Source organism: Nuphar pumila, chromosome 1 (genome assembly GCF_984573655.1).
Source record: "Nuphar pumila chromosome 1, dmNupPumi1.hap1.1, whole genome shotgun sequence".
Lineage (NCBI taxonomy): Eukaryota > Viridiplantae > Streptophyta > Magnoliopsida > Nymphaeales > Nymphaeaceae > Nuphar > Nuphar pumila.
In genome coordinates this window covers 170,032,233-170,057,197 of record NC_143249.1, presented here as the reverse complement: position 1 = coordinate 170,057,197, position 24,965 = coordinate 170,032,233, and the positions used below count along the sequence as shown (strand labels likewise).

General features: G+C 37.7%; 1 protein-coding gene across 2 annotated transcripts in view; it reads left to right on the top strand.

The window, feature by feature from the left end:
* Positions 1-17,911, top strand: part of LOC149851250 (ATP-dependent Clp protease proteolytic subunit-related protein 2, chloroplastic-like) — a 33,524-nt gene extending 15,613 nt beyond the window's left edge. The window contains exons 4-9 of one of the 2 annotated variants that reach the window (XM_089999455.1): positions 6,751-6,871; positions 6,955-7,092; positions 7,196-7,312; positions 7,411-7,479; positions 7,578-7,673; positions 17,437-17,911. In XM_089999455.1, coding sequence (XP_089855581.1) covers positions 6,751-6,871; positions 6,955-7,092; positions 7,196-7,312; positions 7,411-7,479; positions 7,578-7,673; positions 17,437-17,574 — 679 coding nt within the window. In that variant the 3' untranslated portion in view covers positions 17,575-17,911. The remainder of the gene's footprint in view (positions 1-6,750; positions 6,872-6,954; positions 7,093-7,195; positions 7,313-7,410; positions 7,480-7,577; positions 7,674-17,436) is intronic. The other variant, XM_089999462.1, reaches the window with a different exon arrangement.
* Positions 17,912-24,965: the final 7,054 nt, after the last annotated feature.

The following is a 24,965-nucleotide window of genomic DNA, read 5'->3' as shown; positions in this document are numbered from 1 at the left end:
ACCTGAGAAGAACGACACGACGGTGTCGATCTTAACTTCAACATTTCGGATTTGAGCCACTTTCATGTAACGTTCCACTTTCCGAAGGAAGTTCTCTAACTCTTTCACATTCCGAGCACCGGTATACTTTTAAGGGTTGGGGAGCTTTCTTTGGTAACCTTCCTGACGGACAGTAACTCCACCTTGGGCAAGGCCATATTGCAAGAGGCGTTCAAAGGCACCTGTGGTAGTAGAGAGTTGGATGTTCTTCTCTTCCAACTCGGTGACACGTTCCTGTAGTTGGGGCACTTCTTCAAGCAACGACATGAGATTGCTCAGTTGTTCTCGAACAGTGAGTAGGGAGAGCAATTCCCTTACTTGGTCACGGATAGGCACAAGTTCGGTCACCCTAGCTTGCACCTCCTGGAACGCATCAAGGTTGGGCTGTACATCATGTTCTAAGATTTGATGTTGTTCCCCAATGTTAGCAATGGTTCCTCCAGCCACGTTCAGAGTACCATCAATTCGAGCAATGGCCATTTCTACCCGAATCAAGCGACCTTCGAGCGAGGCCTCTGTCGTGAACTCGACAGAGAGATTCAGGGGACTAGTCGTAGGAGGAGGTATTGGAGGGAGCTGGGAGCTTTGAGTCACTCCCGAGAAACTAGAGGATGCTCCCTTCTTGCTTTGCCTGACAGGGATGAAGTCTTCGTCTGAGGACATGGTAGCAACAGACGATGGCTCTGGTACCGGTTGTCGGTATTTTTGCTAAGAACCTTGCGGCGCCTAGGATGCAGACTAGGCAAGCCTGTGGAGCGGAAGCGGCACGTGGACGTGACTCAGAGTAACGCAAGGCGGTGCGTCAGGAGACGACACTGATGAGCGGAAGCGACATGTGGTCTATTTGAGGTGGCACGATAGACTCACTGTGTGTCTATTTGAGGTGAGACGGTCTTGGAAGAATGGGCTTTCGAGGGGAACTCTACCTACCAACGAGTCTCCCTTTAAAGATGTTATGGGTGTCGACTCTCCAAGGATAGTAGGAACTCCAAAAACATTTGGAGAACCATAAAAATTCCAAGAGGTCCCCCGTAGCCATGAGGAGGCAACATGGGCACTCGTTGGCACAAAGCTCTTGGCACCACGTCTCCCCTAAGCTATTTACAAGGCCATCATGGCTCGTGTGAGCCATTCAGGTCCTTAAGTAAGGTTGTATAGGGCTTACACAAGCGAAAAAGAGAGCATGGTTGTGCCATGGCACACACGTGCCACGGTCGTGCACTCGGGGCAATAGTCATCTTCTACCATAAGCATAAAAAATGTGTGCGTTATTTGTTTTTTAAAGTTCTCCTTTCCATATATATGATTACAAAGTTAAGAACATTAGCCTCTGGTGAATGTTGAAGTTAAAGGAATATAAACTTCATCTCTATCCATTAAGTTAATTAGGTTATTATCCAAAGACTATCATATGTTTAAAAGTAGCTGAAAATTTGTAATATGATGCTCTTATATATACTATTTGATGGTTGTGAGTATTATAGTCATTGTATGTGTGTGTTGTAACAAAATAGCACAGAACACAAGACATTCCAAATTATAGTTTAAATGTCAATCAAAATGTATATGAATACTACCAATTATAAAAACTTGATACAAGTTGTATGAATAAATGATTTCATTAGTAATGAATAATAAATACATAAAAGAAATAAATACATAAGGGCCTCACTACAATACACTAAAAACACACAAAAAACCTAAAACTACCCATCACTTCCTCACCTTACAAGGTCCACATCCACTGCTATTTATAGAGAAAGAGAGGAGAGAAAGAATCCTCTCAAGTAAGAGGGAGGGACCTCCCAATGGCTAGAATTCTAGCCGGTAGGAACAAGTCAAACTAGTTTGACTTGGTCCCAATAATATATATATATATATATATATACATGAACATATACATATATGCCAAGGTTGCCATACTAGGCAGTGGAAGCAGGAAAGCGAGAAATGATGTATTTTAAAATGCATAGGAAGTGGGAAGCGAGAAATAAAAAACAATAATATAAGAATTTAATGGGAATAAAAATAGAATACAAATAAAAACTAAAATAAAAGCGATTATTTCTTAAATTTCATGATTTTTTAATGTAAATTAAATTTTTAATAAAATCTGAAAATTAGGCTGCCAGTTTAGAGAAAACACATAGAAGTGAGTGAGAAGCGTGAGAAGAAACACATAAAAAAACATGAAAAGTAGAGTGAGAGAACATATAAGAAGAATAAATGAAGCATGTGAAAAGCATAAGAGAAGCGTGGCAGAATCGAGATTCCCACCAAGTTTTGAAAACGAGTTTTCGGGAAGCGGGCTTCTCACTTATCTAATAAGCTTCTGGTAACTCTGGTATATATATATATATATATATAAAGGACACATTAATCTTAACACTCCCACTCAAACTTACAGTATCTCACGATAAGTTTGCAAATACAAAGAAAGAACCCGACATAAAAGTTTGTCATTTGACTTCATCGGGTGCTTCCATTCATTGCTTCGTTAAAGTGTGCTTCTTTATCTTCAATCATATGCTCCATTATACAAAGGGTCTTTAGAATTTTCAATATTATCGCTACTTGAGAACCTGTAAATAGAGCTAACGAAGCATTCCAACTATACACATATATATATCATAAACCAAAATAAGATTTCAAAATTAGCTATATATATATATATATTATGGAGAGAGGATGACCAAGCACGTCAAAAATACAATATATATTTAATAAGAAAATTTATTTTTTTTTTCAAAAAATCTTATAATAGAAAGTAAATTTTTTGACATCAATTCTGAAAAAGTCATTAAATTTCAAACACAATATTCATTGAGTCTCACCTCAATATAAAATTTTCAGAAATTCTAGTTCTTAATTTATAAGAGAACATAATTGCATATTATCAAAAGCAGAGATGCACGCATAAAATATCTCAAAGATAAACTCATAACATTCATGAAAACATGCATTATTCAAAGTTAATACACACATCTATCATGATCAATATCATGAATAAATAACTCAAAGGAGTTTAACCCACACAAAAAGTATTCATAAAGAAGGGTTTTTCAAAACAAGTAGCCATGTTAAATGCACAACAAAAATAATAGGGAACTTCGAAAATCTCACGTACAAAACTTAACAAGAGATATTTTGTAATAATGACAAGTATTGTCTCAAACCGATCATAACAATTTAAATCTCAACAATAGAAATACACTCAAAATATAGCGTCCTATGCAACTAAGGCATATCATGATGTAAATCACGTAAGACAACCAATCATGGAACAAATGCAATTAAAGCATATTCAATGAAAATATTTCAATAACCATTTCCCATACAAGGGCAAATGAGTAGTAAAAGTTTAGAAATTTTATGGAGATATTTAAAAATCCCACATAACACAATGAATGATATTTGCAAATATCAACAATAGTTCGACCACCACAAGCAATCACCTCACTAGATATCAAAACCTCAAAATTCAAGTGTATCAGCTACTAGAACAAAAGCATAATCACAATGCCACTAATGGGCAACAAGAACATAAAAAAAGTGCGAATAACCAACATCTCTTGTCTACATAAAATGACACTTAAAGCAAGTATCAATGACTAGAACAAGAGCATAATCACAATGCCACTAATGACAAAACACACACACAAAGTGTGAATAACCAAAATCTCGTCTACATAAAATGACACTTAAAAAAAGTGTATCAACGATTAAAACAAGAACATAATCACAATGTCACTAATGGGCTAAAAACACAAAAAAAGTGTGAATAACCAATCAACATCTTATAAAGTGACACTTAAAACAAGTGTATTGGCGACTAGAACAAGAGCATAACCAATGGGTGCACATAACTCATCACAATTGAAAAACATCTATTGTCTATATAAAACAACACTTAAATATGAGGCGTAATAGGAGACAACACACGTGTTTAGAGAGCTTGTAATGAAAACAAACTAATGTCATAAAAAAAAATAAAGATATCAATTTTAACAATCTTTTGAAACACCATGGTTTAAAAAATAGATAGCCATCACAGATAAACATAATTATGAGCATCCAACATAATAATAATGACCAAATAAACAAATGAGTGATATAACACTCATAAAACCAAAGATCAAACAATCGTCAGTTAAAGTAGAACTATAAACCGACAATCTAAACTGACAAAAAAACAAGGTGCACACAAATTACCCCAACAAACATCTCTGGTTTAAACAAAGCCAATATGGATCCAAAGGCCAACCAAATATCAATTAGATCTAAGACATGTGTCAATACCATATTCATAAACTTTGATAATTTCAAATTGACAGGATGATTTGAGGTGCACACATAACTTACCTCAACTGCTAACTTTATCCCAACAACAAGAACGCCAAACGAAATGATGCATCATATAAAATTATATGATGGAAAAAACTAATGCTATGAGAAGACAATAAATACTCACGAAAATCAATTTCTAAATGAGTTCATATAAAAGAACCAATTTTAAAAGACAAAGTTTCAAATCAAATTAAAAAAAACTTAGAATGAATATAGTACAATAATGTGCACAACAAGATGTCAATTGATGCAATCATATGCAAACAAGATGTCAATTGATATTTTTTCACAAAACAAGATTACATAAATAACAATGAAGAATTAGCATATCCAATATAAGCCAGCTATATAGAGATTTTTCAAAGAACCATAGAGAAAATTAAGAGCATACATAAACACAACTAATCATGAATACTCACAACGAGCTAAAAAATTCATGTCTATACAATAATGTAATAACTTTAAAGCCACATATCCTATATAAAAGCTTTTAAAGGATTGCATAGGAAAATACACAAATAATCGTAAAGATACTAACATACTCAAAAAAAATATTTTAAAATTATCATGCTTATGTAAGAACCAATAAAACAATAACTCATTTTAAGAGAAAATACTAATTTCAATTAATTTGATAACACGTCTAAAATACCAAACAACAAATTTGAAATGACACATAATCATTAATGGCACATAAAAAACATGCATAGGTTTATGAGTACGACACACGAATATGTAAATATGCCGATAGAGCAATCTCATGAGATCTTACAAACCATCCATGTCATGACTAATGAACGCATACAAAAAAAATTCTTAAGTAGCACATCTCAATGAAAGCACCACATAAAATTTAAAGAACATGATTTGACATGTGCATAAAGTCACCAATGATCATTTGGATACTTTTCAATATATATATATATATATATATATATATATATATATATATATATATATATATATATATATATATAATCAAGTAAACATTCTTATGCAAAAACATATGTCAAAAGACAATAATTTTCACAATTTTTTATTTTAATTAATTTGAAAACATATTCATTTTTAATAAATAGCCACAATATTTTAAATACATTTTTTAAATATATACCATAAAAATTTAAAGTAGATAATCCAAAGAAACATATCAGAATACGAGAATCTTGAGTCGAAACCGAACATCAATTCAAATATTTCTTTTGAAGCACAAACAAGATGCCAAGACCAAGATGCCTTGCTTTGATACCATGTAACGAAATAACACGAAACCCAAGACATTCCAAATTATAGTCCAAATGCCAATCGAAATGTATTTGAATACTAACAATATAAAAACCTGCTACAAGTATGAATAAGTGATTTCATTCATAATGAATAATAAAATACATAAAAGAAATAAATACATAAGGGTCTCACTACAATACACTAAAAAACACACAGAAAACCTAAAAGTACCCATCACTCTCACCTTACAAGACACACCCACCCTTATTTATAGAGAAGAAAGAGAGGAAGAATAGAGAAAGAGTCCTCTCAAGTAAGAGGGAGGAACCTCCCAACGGCTAGAATTCTAGCTGTTGGGAGCAAGTCAACTTGTTTGACCTGGTCCCAATAATATATATTATATATATCTTTATATAATAAATATATTACAATATATATATATATATATACAATTAACAATATACATATATATGTTTATATGTATATATATATAAAAGGATAAATTAATCTTAACATGTGTGTGCGTGCATGTGTGCATTTGTGTGGGTGTTTGTGTGTGTGTGTGGTTTGGAGGAGGGTATTGGTTACACTTGACTGTTCTCTGTGGCAAAATCTTATGATTGCAAGCTTTATATGTTCGATGTCTTTGAAGGGGATGCCCATTAAGTGACCTCTACTCCCAATCATGCATGTTCCTTCTCAACAAAAAAAATGCTTCATATGTTCAATGTGACCTCACAGTCCATTTGACATAGTTTGACTAGGATTGACTAGTTTTGGTGTAGACAAATTTTTATTGGTGCATTTTGAGCTGTTTATTTTTGAGGCTCTAAAAACCTGTTTAAACAAAACAGTCAAATTATCCAAAGCATTTTTTTACTGAACAAACTAATGTAGATCGCATCTATAGGGATTGATCCAAAAAAATCAAGAAAACTTGAAAAATGGATGGTTTCTAGTGGAAAGAAAGGTGTGGTTAGGTGCAACCAATATTTTCATTATATGTGTGCATTTGTCTGGATTGCCTATTTTCTGGTAAATTGCTTTGGACTTGCTGAAACATGGTGCCTGCTCTTTCTCTGACTCACAAAAAAAGAAAAGAAAAAAATTGATATCTGACTATGAATTTGGGTGCAGGCTTACAAACAGGAAAGCAACACGTGCACGTGTTAGGATGATGCCAATAGGCACACCCAGAGTACCCTACAGAACTCCTGGTGAAGGTACATGGCAATGGGTTGACTTGTGGAACGCACTTGTAAGTAATAGCACACAGTTGAACATATCTTTGATGCTACATGTTGCATGATAATTTAGACCTTTGGAAAATTTTACTTGCAGTACAGGGAGCGTGTCATCTTTATTGGGCAACATATTGATGAGGAGTTCAGTAATCAAATACTGGCTACAATGCTCTACCTAGATAGCCTGGAGTCTTCTGAAAAGCTGTACTTATATATCAATGGTCCTGGTGGTGATGTGAGATTTTGTTTATGCTAAGCAGGTTCTTTTAAGATATCAAATTATGGACATATGTTCATCAATGATTTTTTTTCCTTTTTTTCTTCGGTGCTTTTGACAGTTAACCTCCAGCATGGCATTATATGATACCATACAGAGCTTGAAAAGTCCCGTTGGCACGAGGTGTGTTGGCTATGCTTATAATATGGCAGGGTTTCTTCTTGCAGCTGGAGAAAAGGTCCCACTATTATTTGAGAAATTCTTTATGCAAACTTTAGGAAATCAAATTTCGGAAACCACCTTGATTTTTAATCCTTGTCATGCTTCATTAAACAGGGTAGTCGCCTTGCCATGCCTCTATCAAGAATTGCATTGCAGTCTCCTGCTGGGGCTGCTCGTGGTCAGGTCTGAAGAAATTTTTATCTGCTGAGTTGGAGCCATTCATACTTTGTCTCAATAATTCCCTTAGCATCTACTGTGGTCTCTATTTTTTGTTTCAACAGGCCGATGACATTCGAAATGAAGCCAATGAGCTCCTTAGAATCAGGGACTATCTGTTTCAGGAACTAGCTGCAAAGACTGGCCAACCTGTGGAGAAAGTATGAGTTCTATTTCCCTGCAGTTTTATAAAGTTATAGTATATATTTTTACCTTCTGATGGAAAATTTATTTATCTTTTTTTATTTTTATCTTTTGTTTCAATATTTTTTTTCCGACTAGTGCAACTGTAACAACACTTTTCTTGGCACACCTTTATGCTACAAATTGCCTTTATGAATGGCAGATCATGTATTAGACTTTCTGATGGAAAATTCACTGAATTTCTCTCCGTTTTTGTTTTACCAGTCTATTTCTGATTTTTTTACAAAGTCAAATAGTATATACTATATCTCTTGATGGAGTTCATTTAATTTTTTTGTTCTCATATATACTTCCAGCTTGACACATTGGTTTGGAATTTCAATGTGGTCAGAGGAAAGTATTAAACTTTTGTTTTATATATATATATATATATATAACTAGGATAGTAACTAGGTTAGTTTAGTTTGGTTCCTTTTTGTTTTTTAGTTGGGATGAGACTAGTCAACCCATAGAGTCAGGAGTCCAACGACTCTCCCTTTTGGAGTTCCAACTTTGTGTATAAATAAGGGGCAAAACCACCACAATATGTATGTTTCTTGCATGAGTCTTGATCAATAAAATATTATTTTTATTCCTTGTGTTTGCCTCTTTAGTGGGTGTTTGTGTGTGAGCTCATTTTATGACTTGTGTATGTTCTTTTGGTGCTTTGGTGGAACTCTTTTGAGTATCCACTTTGTTGTTTTGGTGAATATCTTCGAAGGACCTTGTTTCTTTACATGGTATCAGAGCTTTGAAATCAAATTGATTTTTTGGTGTATTGGGAAGAGTGCTACTCAAGATTTGGAAGAGATAAAATCTTTTTTGAAAAATCCATTTAAGTGCTTGTGAGATTGTAGTGCCCTCTTGGTGGTGAAGTGTTCATGTGTTCGTGCTGTTCATTAGAGGCGCTTTCTTGGTAGTGAAGTGCTCATGTGTTCGTGCTCTTCATTGGAAAGACTCTCTTGATGGTGGAGTGCTCGCGATTCTTTTCTTATTATCTCCTCTTTTTTTTCTTCCTCTTAATCTTCTATTCTCTTTCTTAGCCCGTGTAAACATGGATGACAATGATAATGTCACCCTAAAACCCATCAAGCTCAATGACAAACTTTGTAACATGGTCTTCAATCATGAAACATTATATTGGGGAAAGGGTTGTGGAGTGGTGTGACTTTTGGAAAAAGATTTTTAAAACGATATTTTTAAATAAAATCAAGTGAAAGCCAGACACCAAAAATATAAAAACCGGCTCGCACGAGTGGTGGAGTCCGGGTCGATCTCAGGGAACGGAAAAATACTTCGTATTCAAGCACACAATCTAACTACGCTTTATTGCCAAAAAAATCAATTAATTGAATGAATAAGTGAAGAGAGTGCAACCCTCTGCGAAGGACTTTAAACAAATGAATAACGACCTTATTACAAACCTAATTAAATGAATAAAGTAAAATAAACCCTAATCTAAAAATAAAAGAAAGGGTCTTCAATGCTTCGAATCCTTTGTTATTTGTGTCTCTTCTTTGCCTCTTTGTTCACTTTTGTATGGTTTGATAAATGACTTTCTGAGGGCTCTCTGAGGGGTTCTTTTGAGGGCCTAAAGGGACCTCAAAAGGTACTTCGAGGGCTCGAAAAGGGGCTCACCGCACATCTGCACATTTTCCTTCAAAATAAAAACACAAAACACAGCAGAAAAGAGACAAAACTAAACAAAATCTAATATTTGATTCCCCAAAAAAATTCAACAAACAAGAATTGAAACAAGGTAAACAAACTAACTACACTAGAGGCCGAAATAGCAAAACAACCTTTAACAAATTATGAACTAATTTATGACAACTATTAACAACTTAACGATATTACAAGAATCAAGAATTTACTAACTACTTTAACATTAATAACTAACAACTTAAAACAAGAAAACCATACACTATGGATTAAAAGGATCTAAACTAACTAAATGCCACAATAAAATAACTACTAACTAATTATTAACAAACCTTACAAAAGCTACTAACTATCAATAACGAAAGAAATACCCGGCTGTGCAAGAAATCAAGAATTACTAACCATGACACTATGACATCTAAATGAATAAATAAACTACACGACCAGAATGCAGACTAAAAAATTTGTTTATAAACCGACCTACATGCAATACTAGCCTACTTGACTCAAACACACCAGCTGGACAAACATCAAGACCCTCTTATCCCTCTTTTTTTTCTTTTTCTTTTAAACGTTACTACACACGCAATGTCGCCCGAGTATGTGCTAGACCTGTGTGAGCTGAGTTTGGTTGCTCCGAATTTGAGTTCTCACTGATGCACGGTTCAGCTTAACCATGTGACCTAGTTCCAATGGCTCGGTTTGGGTGTTTCGGTTCCAGCTCACTAGCGTGATCGTACTGGACACAATGGTTTGCTCAACGATCCTGATCAGATCTGATCAAGATTCGCTATGCGTGTTTGCTAAAAAAAACAACTAATAAAAAAACTAAACTAAAACACCAAAGAAAAAAAAATGACTAACTAGATGTTATCTTAATATGAATCCTATTCGAATCTATATGCGCTTAACGAACAATGAATCTTGCTATGTATTATGCAATACTAAAGCAGACTTGATGCATTTAACTAAATTGAATTCTAATGAAATATGAAAAAAATAAAGAAGCGGGGGAGAAGAGACTTACCGAACGGCTCGCCTCCGACAGACGGGTTGAGAAGAAGAGCGGCCTCTCCACGATATGCGTGGGTCACTCTGCACCCCTTGATAGAAGAAGAAGACACCGACGAGGAAACATGGTAGAGGAAAGAAAGAAAAAGAGGAAGAGAAGTGGAAGAAAGAAGAAGAAGAAACCGACTGGGAAAAAAGAGAGAGGGAGAGAGAAAGAAAGGAGAACAAGAGGAGAGAAGAGACAGAGGGGGGCGTGAATTTCAAGGTGGGAGACACCCCCCCTCCTCTTAATCTATTATTTAAATCCAAAAATTAGGTTAAAAACACGTTTTTCAAAAAGTGTCCAATGATTCAAAAATTTCTAAAATAGTCTCTGCTTAGAAAACATGTTTTTCTAAACTAAATATTCCTAAACAAACTAAAATTAGTTAATTAAAGCCTAACCTAACTAAACTACAATTAAGAAAACTCTAAACTAATAAAAACACTCAAAACGCAGGACTGGACCAGAAAATGCGATGTTTTTCCGAAAATTCTATTTAAACCAAAACCTCAAAAACAACAATAAAGATGGGTTTTTAATGCACTTTTTACCATGGATCATGCATAAATAGAGATGAATGACATGCGAATATTATGCAAGATCATGGAGATTAGTGGATGGGTTGGATTTGAAAGCCAAACTAATTCTTATTAAGATAGAAGGAGAAAAAGTACCTCTTATGGAGGCGGAAGAGATTAAGGCTATGGTCACTTATGAGAAAAAAATGGAAAGAATGAATAATGGGGCATACTAAGATTATGTATTGGCTCATTAGTAGTGTTGATATCAAGAAGTGCTCGAGTCTAGCTAAATTTGAACATGCAAATAAAGCATGAGACTATCTTAAGAGAATGTATTCTCTTAAAAATATTGCTCACATTTGCAACTTGCAAGACAAAGTACGTACTATGACTCAAGGAGAAAAAGTATAAGAGAATACTTTAGTGAGTTGTTTGACCTTTGGAATGAGTTGGCTCTTCTTGAGCCACAATGGCATTATCTCGAAAAAATAGAGCTCCGTTAAAAACAAATTGATGCAAAGCATTTCTATCAATTCATCAATGGTCTAAGACTGAGATTTGAGTCTACTAAATCAACTCTTCTTCATAGAGGAAAAATCCCTTTTATTGAGGATACTATCGAAGAGTTAAGTATGGAGGAAAATAGAGTAAAAAAGAAGATGTCTAAAGAGATGATAATTCGGTCTTAGCCTTGTTTAGACCAGAAAACTATGTCCATTCTTATAAACCACCACATTATGGGAGATCCAACAATGGTAACTATGAAAAATAAGGCAATGAGTTTGAGAAGAAGAAAATTATTTATTATTGCCGTGAACCAGGACATGTCAAGACTTATTGCCTTAAATTGAAGAAACCCTATGAGAATAATGTAGCCTTGGTTGCATAAGAATCAAGTGAGTTCAAAGCTACACAAGAATGTCCTTGACTCGACTTGTAGAGGCTCTTCAACCACTACTCAAAGAAGCTTCATCAACTAGAGCGACAGTCTCTTTTGTTAGCATCTTTGACCTTGGTAAGTCTCTTTGGCTTCTTAACTTAGGTGCCTATTTTCATATGACATCAAATGGTGATATTCTATCTGAATGCCGTAACTCAAGCGAGTCAAATGTTTTTACTGCTTATGGGACATCCCTTGAGATAAAGGGAACCAAAAATTTTGAAAATATTTCAAAAGGTTTTTGTATTAAAAAAATTAGATATATTCCCAAGCTAAACATAAATCTTTTGTCTGCAATTATCTGACCATGGTATAATGTTTCTTTTTCTTCTATTGGTTGTCGAGTGCAGGATTGCTAGTCAGGGAAGCTGATTGGGAAAGGCCATAGAGAAGGAGGCTTATAATACATGGATTTTTTGAAAATACCTAAGAATACCTTTTGTTTTAATATCCAGAATCTGAATTTGGATTTATGGTATAAAAGACTTGGCCATTCTAATGTATCCAAAATCCAACACTTTTTAAATATGATTTTTTTTTTGTAATCTTGAAAATTTTGTGTGAAAATTGTACTCTTGGCAAAATGAAAAGATTGTCATTTCAAGAAAGAACTTTTGTCCAGAGTTGCCAATCGAGGAAGCGGGAGCGGGAAGCGAGGGACTTTCAAACTTTTAGGAAGCGTGGGGCGACATAGAAGCAAATCATGAATTGTCTCGGAAGTGAACCAGAAGCGACTTAGGAAGCGAATCAGAAGCAAAAAAGAGAAAAAAAATAAAAATACAAAAAAATGAAAAAAGGGGAACCGTGCTTCCCCATTTTTTTTTTATGCTTCCCAGTGCGTTTCAGAAGCGCCACATTTTGCACTTTCGAAACACGCTTCCCCACTTTCTTTGGCGTTTCCTGTAACTCTGCTTTTGTCTCTATACAACCATTTGAGTTAGTGCATTCAGATGTTTTGGGGTCCAACACCTATTGTATCTAAGGGTGGGTTTGCATATTATGTCATCTTTGTTGATGATTTTACTAGATACACGTGAATTAATTTTCTCAAACACAAGTCTGAAGTCTTTTCTTATTTTCAAATATTTCACAAATTGGTCAAAAATAAGTTTCAAAACGATGTCTCTATCTTTCGTACTAATTCAGAAGGAAAATTTGTATCAAAGGATTTTAAAGATTACTTGGAATCAAATGGTATTACATATAAAAATTCTTGTCCCTACATTTCACAACAAAATGGCTTGGCTGAAAGAAAATATAGACACCATGGAAACCGCAAGAACTTTACTTATTTCAAATCAAGTCCCTAAAGAGTTTTGAGCCGAAACCACATTGAGTGCAGTTTATCTTATTAACAGAATGTCATCTGTCACCTTGAAAAATATATCATCAATTGAGAAACTTTTTAAACTTACTCCCGACTATTACAGATTAAGAGTTTTTGGGTGCAAATGTTTTGTTTTCATTGATAAAAATGATAAACTTTCTCCTCGTACCATTTCTTGTGTCTTTTTGGGATATGCAAATAACAAAAAAGGCTATGGATTATTTGATTTTAAAAATAAGAAATTATATGTTTCAATAAATGTGTCTTTCTTAGAAAAGGAAAAATTCTTTGAATTTGAAAATCCTAAAGAAATAACTGAGTATTCATTTCTGTTGGATTTATTTCCAAAGTTTGGTGATTGTGATGAAGATCAGGATATCAGGAATGATATGGTAAGTGGAGAAAAATGTTTTGTTAATGAGATAAATAAAGAACAATCTCAAAATCAGGACTATATTCAATATTCATGTGCCCTAGAAAAATATACGAATGATGAAAACTATCTAGAAATACAAACTAGAAGGTCATCTAGAGTATCTAAACCTCCAAAGAAATTTGTGTCCTATGAGTCATTTTCGCGTAAGTATCAAGCTTACATTGCATTTATTACATTCTTATATAGAACCCTCAAAATATGCTTAATCCAAGAAACATTTTGAGTGGGTAAAAGCCATGAGAGTAGAATTTGATGCTTTAGAAAAGGCGAATACTTGGACTGTTCAAGATATTTCCTGAAGAACGAAACCCATAAGTTGTCAATGGGTATATAAGATAAAAGCCAAGAGTGATGAAACTCTTGAAATATACAAAGTTAGGTTAGTTGCCAAGGGATACTCTCAGAAGTATGGAATAGATTATGAGGAAACCTTTTTTCCAGTTGCTTGGATGACCACAGTTAGAACTGTAGTAGCCATTGCTTCTGTAAAGAAATGACCTATATATCAAATTGATGTCAAGAATGCGTTTCTAAATAAAAAAATAGTTGAAGTATATTTGATATAGGCATTCAAATTCATGGAGCATCACAACTATGATGTGACAACAAAAGTTTCATCTACATCGCCAGCAACCAGACTTTCCACAAACAAAACCAACACATTGAGATGAACTATCACTATGTACGAAGGATTACCTACATGGCACCATTGATCTTCCCTATGTTACTTCAAAATATCAATTGACAGACTTCTTCACAAAACCTCTCGTTGCTCCTAGATTTCACTTTCTCTTAGGCAAACTTTCGGTTATCAAACCATAAGTTTGAGGGAGAGTGTTTATATATATATATATAACTAGGATAGTAACTAGGTTAGTTTAGTTAGGTTTCTTTTTGTTTTTTAGTTGGGATGCGACTAATTAGAGTCGTTGGGTTGGACTCCCAACGACTCTCCCTTTTGGAGCTCCAACTTTGTGTATAAATAAGAGGCAACCCCGCCCCCCCCCCCCCCCCCAATATGTATGTTTCTTGCATGAGTCTTTCAATAAAGTATTATTTTTATTCCTTGTGTTTGCCCTTTTAGTGGGTATTTGTTTGTGAGCTCATTTTATGGATTGTGTATGTTCTTTTGGTGCTTTGGTGGAACTCTTTTGAGTGTCCACTTTGTTGTTTTGGTGAATATCTTCGGAGGACCTTGTTTCCTTACAACTTTCACTAAGCTATTATCCGAATAATTACAAATACTTAAGATCTCTTCATTATTAAGTCCGTAACAACCAATCTTTATAAGAAACATTGTTTCTTTGCTGGCTTGCCATTGAGGTGGGGCAAACAGTAATAATGTATAAAAGTTCAGTCTCTCTCTGGATGACTTGGCTGGAGAAGCTAAATAAATGAAGAAGCTAATTGTGATTGTTTGAGGGAGGCATGTAAATAGTTGCCAATGCAAGAAGCAGCATGGGAATTGGGGGCGGGAAGTGACAACCGATAAATTTAAGTTTTAAGAGGATTTGAGGAGCGATAATGAAAAATGAATGGGAAGGGGTTGGGGAGGGTGAATAATAATTGGGAAGAAAAATAGGATTTGTGTGCAAAGCGATGGTGAAAGTAATCATAATCCATAAGTTATATTAAGAATTCTTCAGATCACTTGAGGGAGGCATGTAAATAGTTGCCAATGCAAGAAGCAGCATGGGTATTGGGGGCGGGAAGTGGCAACTGATAAATTTAAGTTTTAAGAGGATTTGAGGAGCGATAATGAAAAATGAATGGGAAGGGGTTGGGGAGGGTAAAGAATAATTTGGGAAGAAAAATAGGATTTGTGTGCAAAGTGATGGTGAAAATAATCATAATCCATAAGTTATGTTAAGAAATCTTCAGATCACTTGAGTGAAAGAATATAATGAAAACATACTTGCAACATCTAAAAATAGTAATTATATATGATTTATTTGATTTAAGAATGACCTTTGTGAACAATATTCTTACTTTGTACATCAAAGTACTAAAAATAACAAGAAAAAAGTTATGCAAAAATTAATGCATGTTCTATAAGGTTTGCTCACATATCTAAATAAGCATTATGGCTATGTACTGTACTTTCTATGTTGAACAAATGTTAATAAATTTAAGAAGTTAATGCATGTTCTATAAGGTTTGTTCACACATCTAAATAAGCATTATGAGTATGTATTGTACTTTCTATGTTAAACAAATGTTAATAAATTTAAGAAACAATTGATTTGGGCATATTGATACCTCAATCTCATGAAATTCACATCTATAATATCATTAGCCAAGTTCCTGGCTGCTTCCTTCAGTTTAGGAAGCAGGCACTGCCTAGTTCAAAACATGATTTCCAGGAAGCAGGCTTCCCACTGCACCTAAGTGCTTCCTTTGGTGATGTATAGATGTTCCCATATATTGGTTCCGGCGAAGTTTAACTGGGTAGTCAAGTGATGCACTTATGTATCTGTTTAACTGGAATATGAAAATGGAAGTTGGATGAATGGAACCAATGCACCTGTTGTGGTATGGCTCATTATCTGCATAGTGGTTGTTGGTTATGTTTCTCTTCAAGAGAAAAGACCTTGCTTTTCTATCATGGTGCAGCCCAATCTCTGTTATGTCATGGTGGTGGCCAAAGTTTTGAGGCAAATAGAGGCAACAATGGTCAAGGAGAAATAGATGCAGGTCCCATGTGACAGGACCATGATACAAGCGGAAGCAGATCAGATCATGCTGAACATGAGCGTTTTTGCTCATGCCAACATCGTGGCCGTCCGATTTGTATTTTGAAAAGCTAAAAAGTCAACAAAACTACGTGGCATTCATCCAAAATGCAAACAGACGGCCACGATGTTAGCATGAGCAAAAACACTAATGTTCAGCATGACCTGATCTGATTCCGATACAAGCACGTTGGGGCCATGGCATGCTGTGCTGGATGGTAAAGAATGGTGCAAGACACATGGTTTTGGTGCAGCCTGATGTTGCAAAATGCTATGTGGTATCTGATTGATTTGGAAAATGGTTAGATGGGCCTTACAAGAACTAGTCAAGCAACAATGGGATTCACATTGAGGAAGTAATATTACCTGTTAATGATGTTGTTGATGTGGTTTCTGAGTTTTTCTCAGGCTCAGGCATTAGAAGACTTGGTTTTGTATCGAGTCAAATTTTTTGTATCTGCTATTGCTGGAGTGCATAATTGAGTTTAAGAGACGGAATGAGATTGAGGACCCTTTTTGTAGATGAAACTGAATTTAGCAACCATGTAGATGTGAATGAGAGAAACCTTCATTGGTAGTATTAGTTCATGGGTTGTTGCAGGATTGGCCTTACACTCTTTTCTTCTGAAAAGAGATCCACTAATCATGTTGTGTAAATGCCTCTATGCTTGAGTCTATTGCCTTATGCAGTAGGGAATTCACTCAATTGTTTCACTTTAATGTTGTTGTTTTGCTGCCAAGACTGGTGGTTTCCACATGCACAAGTAACTTGGTTTCACCGTTCCCATAGTCGTCACTTATATTAAATACTAAATCACTACATTGAACAATAGATCATAAATAATAAAAATCAAGTGACCTTTCAGCATCAGATGTTCAGGGATTTGACGTCTATTGTATCAGGTATCTTACACAATATTTTTCAGTTGTGACTGCAAAACCTGCAGCCCTATCATGAACTGTGGGATATATTCTTTATTTTTTACCACTTGACTAATCTGTTTGTCTCCATGTTACCTATGCTGAATTTGAACTCTTCTGTATCCACACTTGTATTTGGATGATGCAGATACACAAGGATCTTAGTCGAATGAAGCGATTCAATGCTCAAGAGGCTCTGGAATATGGGCTGATTGATCGTATAATCAGGCCATCTCGTGCCAAGGCTGATCCTCCACAGAGGCAACCAGCAGGAGGCCTTGGTTAAGTGACTGCATTTGTAAAATTGGTAATCAAAATGATCTCAGCATGCATGGATGTTTTTTTCCCTATACAAATGATAGAAACATCAACAGCTTTGACTTTTAGCCAGTTTCCTATTTCATTATTAGATAGATACACGTCCTAATTTTCATCATCGGTAGTTCTGGTAGAAACAGTAATGCCAATGGCGTTGGATTTGCTAATGCATTTCCTGTTTCATTATTAGATAGATACAAGTCCTAGTTCTTGCTTGTTTTGGTTTGCCCTATTATAATATAAGGACATGGAACCTGTAATCAGCTTCATTATCAAGCATTAAAACCAAAATCATGAATGGAAAACATGAAACCCCAGAGAGAGAGAGAGAGAGCTTTGCGACCACTGCAGGCGCTATTCATTCATGCAAAACAGAACGTCACCTTGTGTTGGGAAGTTGCAAGTTCGAACCCCAAATTGTATGCTTGTGTAACTGGTAGGGGTCTGCCTAACCCCAACTTTCTCTGTCGAAAAAGAAAAAGACAAATGAGTGAAGAAACCAAACAGATACCATGGGCTTCTGTGGTTCGTTATAAGGTTCTGGATGACCCCGTTCATCATAAGTCTCATCCATGCCCGAGCTAGAAATCGGAATTGCAGCGGTTGGTGTGACTGATGTGACCATGTGGGGCAGGCCAGCTGCTGTTTCAAACTTTGGTTTTTTAATTTGCTGTCCCTCCTGATGGTTCGGCATAAAACTCCCTACCACAATCTGCCAGATACAGAAATACTAAATATTACAAGTTGCCGTTAAGTAATTTGTACTGCAAGCTAAAAGAAATTGAAACTTTTGTGTCGCAAAGCTAGCCATAACTATGAGTCCAGCAATAATTGACTGGCATGCTTAACAAAAACAGTTGCCATGAAAAGAGAACGTACTTAATTAATGACAATAGATAGGGATGAAAGCTGATAAATACAACATTCCATCAATAACAGCCTTCATTATAGATTAGGACTGGGCAATGTGCTGGCCTGGCCCACATGGGCCATACAACCTGGCTAGCAAAATGGTCGGACGAAGGCAATACTAAAAAATCTGGTTTATTCCAGCCTAGATGAGTAAGCCATGGAATGGCCTGCAGGCTGCCCACCTAAATAAAAAGAAAAGACTGCCGGACACGCTGACCCAGCCCAGACCCAGACCCAGTTGATTTTTGAGTAGGCTTTAATGGCACAGCACTTCAATGTGCCAGACCTGAGCTCAATCTGGGTTGGGCTGTGGCTCAAAAACTGGGCCAAAAGGACCCGGACACAGTGGTCCATGGGCAGCCCGGTGTGCTGGCTAGTCCTATTAGACATCTGAGGGAAGCAAATTAGGTGATGGCAATGAAGTATATAACCAAATGGAAATGCTTTTTTCTGCTATATAATATAAGGTTCCTTCTTAAACAATGGGCATGAGGAGAAGAGGTGTAACGCCCCAAATTTCAAACTTGCGAACCTTTTCAGAAAAACAGGCAAGAGACTAAAAATCTCTTTCCTTCAGAGTTTGTTTATGAAATCAGCGGAAGATTTTCTTTTGTTAAATTAGAAGGCAAGCTGACAACTTTGGGCACGTTAGCTAAAAGAACCAAAACTCACAAAATTCGAGTATCCTAAGGAAAATCCGATACAAACTCAAAGCGTCTAGGACGCAAGCTAAGAGCAGAAAGAAGAAGTCTTGAAGCCATCTTGCAATCGCGTCATCGCCCGTAGTGTACCTAATCATCACCTGTACTCATAGAATGAGTTAGTTTCGCGAAAAACTAGTAGGTGCATAAGAGAGACTACATGAAACCGAATTGTGTATATTTAATTCAGTAGGCTACATAGTTTAAAGCAGATATGCAGTTAAACAGATAAGCAATACAACAAGGTAAGCAGTGCAAACAGGTAAGTAGTGCAAGCGAGTAAGCAGTGCAAACGCGTAAGTAGTGCAAACAGTAAACAGTTCAAGCAAGTAAGCAGTTCAAAGCAGGTAAGCAGTGCAAAGCAAGTAAGCAGTGCAACTAACAAACACAACATACGATTCAATTGATCATAGGCTGTGAACCACCACGCAACTAGCTTGTTCTCGTTCCTAGAACGAGGTCTTTGCATTGAATCAGTATCAGGACATCGTTTGTCGCTCTCACGACTTTTAACAAACGCTTTGTCCTGAACAACCTTAATCTATTCCCATCTCTCAAAGCCTTACGCGGCCAACATACACCGGTTATGACTCACTAAGACGTCATACTTTCCCAGAAAAGCCCACCCTTCTGTAAAAGGTCCAAAACATGATCACTAACTCAAATCGCTAACGATCTGATCCTCACATCTGAGTCCTGCATGTAATCATGCTAAAACAGAAAACCGAAGCTATAGATTCATAGTTGGCTATCACAAACAATCTCAGAAGATCATCATAGCTCACCGTAACTTTTTATGGTAAGCAAAAACACAAGATCCACGATGGATCGCTTGGTCTGGGAGATATACGACCTGACAAGGAATTACCGCCCTAGAGGGTATACCTGGTCTTGGACCATACACTTCCTCACAGGAGTTTACCGTCTTCGCGACTACCTGTTCATGGACAGTGTACATCATCACAGAGATTTTACTGCTCTAGCCGGATTACCCGATCTGGGAAATGTACAACCTCACAAGGAATTACCGCCCTAGATGGTATACCTGGTCTTGGACCATACACTTCCTCACAGGAGTTCACCGTCTTTGCGGTTACCCATTCGTGGACAGTGTACGTCTTCACAAAGAATCTCCCACTCTAACCGGGTCACCTGATCTTGATCATACATATCCCCACAACGAAACCTTTGGGAAGCCGGTCCCCAACAAATGCCATATCCAATGAAAATCATTGGATACACGCATCAACACAAATGACCGCTCTCAGGGTCGATAGCCACTATTACAATCAACAAGATCAACGCCGGATCACCTGGTCTGGGAAATATATAACCTCACAAGGAATTCTGCCCTAGATGGTATACCTGGTCTTGGACCATACACTTCTTCACAAGAGTTCACCGTCTTTGCGGCTACCCGTTCGTGGATAATGTACATCCTCACAGAGAATCTACCACTCTAGTCGGGTACTTGGTCTTGATCATACACACCCTAGCAGACAATCCTTTGGAGATCAGGTTCTCGACAGACACCCCACTCAGTGATACATGCATCATTAATCGACTGCTCCGAACAATTGACCGCCTCGGGGTCAGTAGCCACAATATGGGCACAAGCATGTATCTCAATAATATGCATCATATCACTTCAGATAGTAAAACAAAACACACGAAAACATGCAGATATGGCAATCCAGTTGATTCTATAGGCGAAGAGTAACTAACTCTATCCGACAGCCAAACAAAACAACTGAATAAGACAAGCTCTCATAACAATGCTTGTAAGATATACAATTACCATCAAATGACTTACATCACAAGCCATTCATAAGCAATCATACGACAGCAGTTATATCACAATATGTAAGCAGCTTATAAGACAAGCGGCCACATCAATCATAGTTGCCACCAATTCGTAGATTACGAGCTGTATGCAATCACATCAATCATAAGAGATGCAAGACAGCAAGTGCTACGCTACAATAAGCACCAAACAGTTCGACCAAGAGGTAAAGCAAGTCCCATACTAATATGTAGCAACTGACATAATGCTATTATTATAAGCATTTAACTAGTATGAGAAGCTCCTTATTACTCCGCAAAGAACTACGTAAACAATTTAACCAACTAGAGTAACACCTTGACAAGCGTGCATAACTCAACAAGTAGCATACTAAACTACCGAGCAAGCAAGCGATCGACCAGTGTGAACAGACTTTATGTTTCGATATTACTGGCCTGCGGGTACGTGCAGACAAAACGTAGAAACAACTGAGACTAGTTCGGGCGTCTGTTATTCTATGTATTTTCAATAACTCGAATAGCTAGTTGAGTCAGCTCTTAAAGGGCCGACTTTTGCCAAGAGAGGATTCCCCAAAGGAGGCAGTGCCACGGATGCATCCAACTTCTGCAGAAGTGTTGAGCTAACTAATGTAGCCCCTTTCCCCTTAACTCCAATGACTGGAGAGGCCGGATCATTGCCCGTGGGGTGGTTGTTAACAACCTTTCCATTGGAGTTTTGTACCGCTCTGTCCTCTTCCTTGACAGAACAACCAGAAGCGAATGAGTGCGTTAGGGGTTGCTTAACTAATGACCCATCCTATGTTGTGGTCTTTAAACCACTCGAGCATCTTGCCTGTGAAGGCAAATGTGAGGTCATTTATGTGATTACAACATTATGCATTTAGCACTGTTCGAGGTCGCACGACCATCTCATCCGATCATCGCAGTACTAGACGTGTCATGCACGACTACAAGTACTCTAAGATGAAGGGGGTATAGCTCCTCAATAGAAGCCTCAACATGAGTGTTTCACAGAGATGTAAAGTTTATCAACTTTACTTTATCTTTTGAAACAGTAGTACCTTGTGCCAACACTATGCATGTGATTATCTCGAATCTCATCCGCTATCGGGGTATCTACATGTCTCGCATGACTCGATACCGGCCTCGATAGATGGGATATAGGTTTCTCAACAGAACACTCGCAAAAAAGTTCGCTCGAACCGCCAATTCGAAATCACCCAAGATATGCCGAAAAGGCGAACAGAATCAGCCAATCACATCCTTCCAAATGCTTCGATTTGTGGCAGTCTTTGATGCTTTTGCGCAACTCCTTAAATCTCAAGTCGACTCTGCAGGACTGCATACACGAAGAGCCAGGATCTTTGCGCGAGGTATCCCTCTCCTTAGACGAAGATGTATCGCCAAGCTCTCGACTCAACTCTTAGCGCAAAAGAGACAGAGCGATGAATGCCCGAAGATGCCTTCAAGGCATACACAAAGAGACCTACGCGTCATCTATAATAGCAAGGCAGTAATAATACATATGCAAAAGCAAGAGCCTAAGCGCAAAGAGCGACGACAAAGCAAAGATGGTAAAGAGAAGTACAACGCAAAATCCTTTGCGCAATGCGCGGTAGCAAGGCAAAGGCTTGTAAGCAGGAGTGCAACGCAAAACCCTTGCGCGATGCGCGACGAAAAAGTGAAAGACTATAAGCAGGAGTGCAACGCAAAACCTTTGTGCAATGCGCGACGGCAAAGTAAAAGACTGTAAGCGGGAGTGCAACGCAAAACCTTTACACGATGCACGACGGCAAAGTAAAAGACAAGGATCGCGAAACTGCGTCCTTGAGTTAAGTGCGTACTCTTATAAATATATATATGCATATATATTTATTTAATTGTCTTTTTTAGTTAATTGAACTCAATTCAATTGTCCAAGTCTTCTGTGCAATCTTTCCCTACCTTGAGGGGTTGCGGTCCCCGTATGTCAGCAACGTAGGTAAGCACGAGCTCAAGCCACAAAGGGTGAGCAAGATCCACCGTTCAACCTGTGATGCTAAAAAAGTTAGCATGCCAAAATACAAATAAGAAGTGAGTCCGGTAAGACCTGCAGCAGTACCAGACCTCGATACGAGGGTAGGCAGGGAGCTCAACTCCCTGCAAAAATACAGAAGAGCAACAGAGGCAGCAAGGCTTCCTGTCTGCAGGCTGCAGAGGCAAGAACTCTGTTGACCTGGGTGCCAGAGGCAGGGAGGCCTGCTCCCAGATGCCAGAGATGCAGAGGCACTGCACCCTGTCTGCAAGGGTGCAGGAGGCAGGGGCCTCACCTTTGCCGACAAAAAGCCATAGAGGCAGGGGCTCATGCTCCCTGCCTGCTAGGACAGAAAAGGTAGGGGAGGGAGCAGAGGCTCCCTGCCGAACCTTTCTCAACCGAAAACAGGACAGGGGGCGCAACCCCCTGCTGGAAATGAGACAGGAAGGGGCTCTGCCCCTACCAGCCACAAGATTAAGGCAGGGGGGTGAAGCCCCCTGCCTGAAAACAAAGGAGATGCAGGGGGCTTCACCCCCTGCCCAAAAATCAAGAAGAAGGCAGGGGGGCTTCGCCCCCTGCTGGGAAACCAAAGAAGGCAGGGGAGGCAAAGCCCCCTGCCGAAGACAAAACAATGGCAGGGGGGGCCTCGCCCCCTACCGGGAAGCACAAGATAGGGGGGCGAAGCCCCCTGCCAGGAACAAGATGGGGGGCACGGGGGCAAAGCCCCCTGTCGAAAAACCACAGAGGGCAGAACCTTTTGCCGAAAAACAGCAGAAGGCAGGGGGCTTTGTCCCCTGCCGGAAGAACAACGAAGAGGCAGAGGCTCTGCCTCTGCCGGAAAATCCACAAGAGGCAGGGGGCGAAAGCCCCTACCGGAAAGGTGGGCCGACACAGGGAGCTTCGCTCCCTGTCGGCAAAACAAGAGGGACAGGGGGAGCAGAGCCCCCTGTCAACACAAGTGTCAGGGTATAGAACTGAATGTGATTTGATGTAAGAATTATCAATGCACATGAAATGAAGAATTGATCTGAATGTCTCATATACATAGATGATTGAAATCCTATCTGCATAACTCGAACTAAGTAGAAGTTACGTATCTTGAGGTTTAGTTGATTTTCGATATATAAATGAGCACATGGTATAGAACTCATGCTTCAAGGCTAGATTTGGAAAATGAAATGCTCCGTGTGGCAATAATATGGGGTATAGGATAATATGCTTTTATATCGTATAATTGAAATGCCACGTGATCTGAAATTTTGAAATCATGCGATATATGCTTAAGTTCAATAGAGAACTATGATTTATGAAACCTTATTAGTGAAAGGTGTGATTTCATGATTTTTAATGCCAAATGAAGTAATGATGCATATTGATGATATATATGCTTGTGCCTATATTGGTGGCTATCGACCTTGAGAACGGTCATTTGTAGTATCACTATTTTGGGATCTGTTGAGGACCTTTTCCATAAAGGATTATCCGTAAGGGTGTGTATGACCAAGATCAGATAATCCGGCTAGAGCAGTAAATCTCCGTGAGGTAATACATTGTCCAAGAACGGGTAGCCGCAAGGACGGTAAATTCCTGTAAGGAAGTGTATTGTCCAAGACCGGGTATACCATCTAGGGCGGTAATTCCGTGTGAGGATGTGCATTTCCTAGACTAGATGATCCGATGTGGATTTTGTTAATCTTTAATTAATAAAGAGTCATGTCAAATTGGGAGAATTTGCAGGGATTGATTGATATATCCTATTATAGATCAATAGATTTTGCTTTAGTTATAGCAGAGCTGGATCAATATTAATTTTAAATCTTGATATAATGACGTGTTTGTGTCTTTTGTGAATAGAAGGGCGAGATTCTAGACCTTGATTTGAGGATATGTTTGGGTCTTCTATGAGAAGATGGTACCATTTTTAGAATA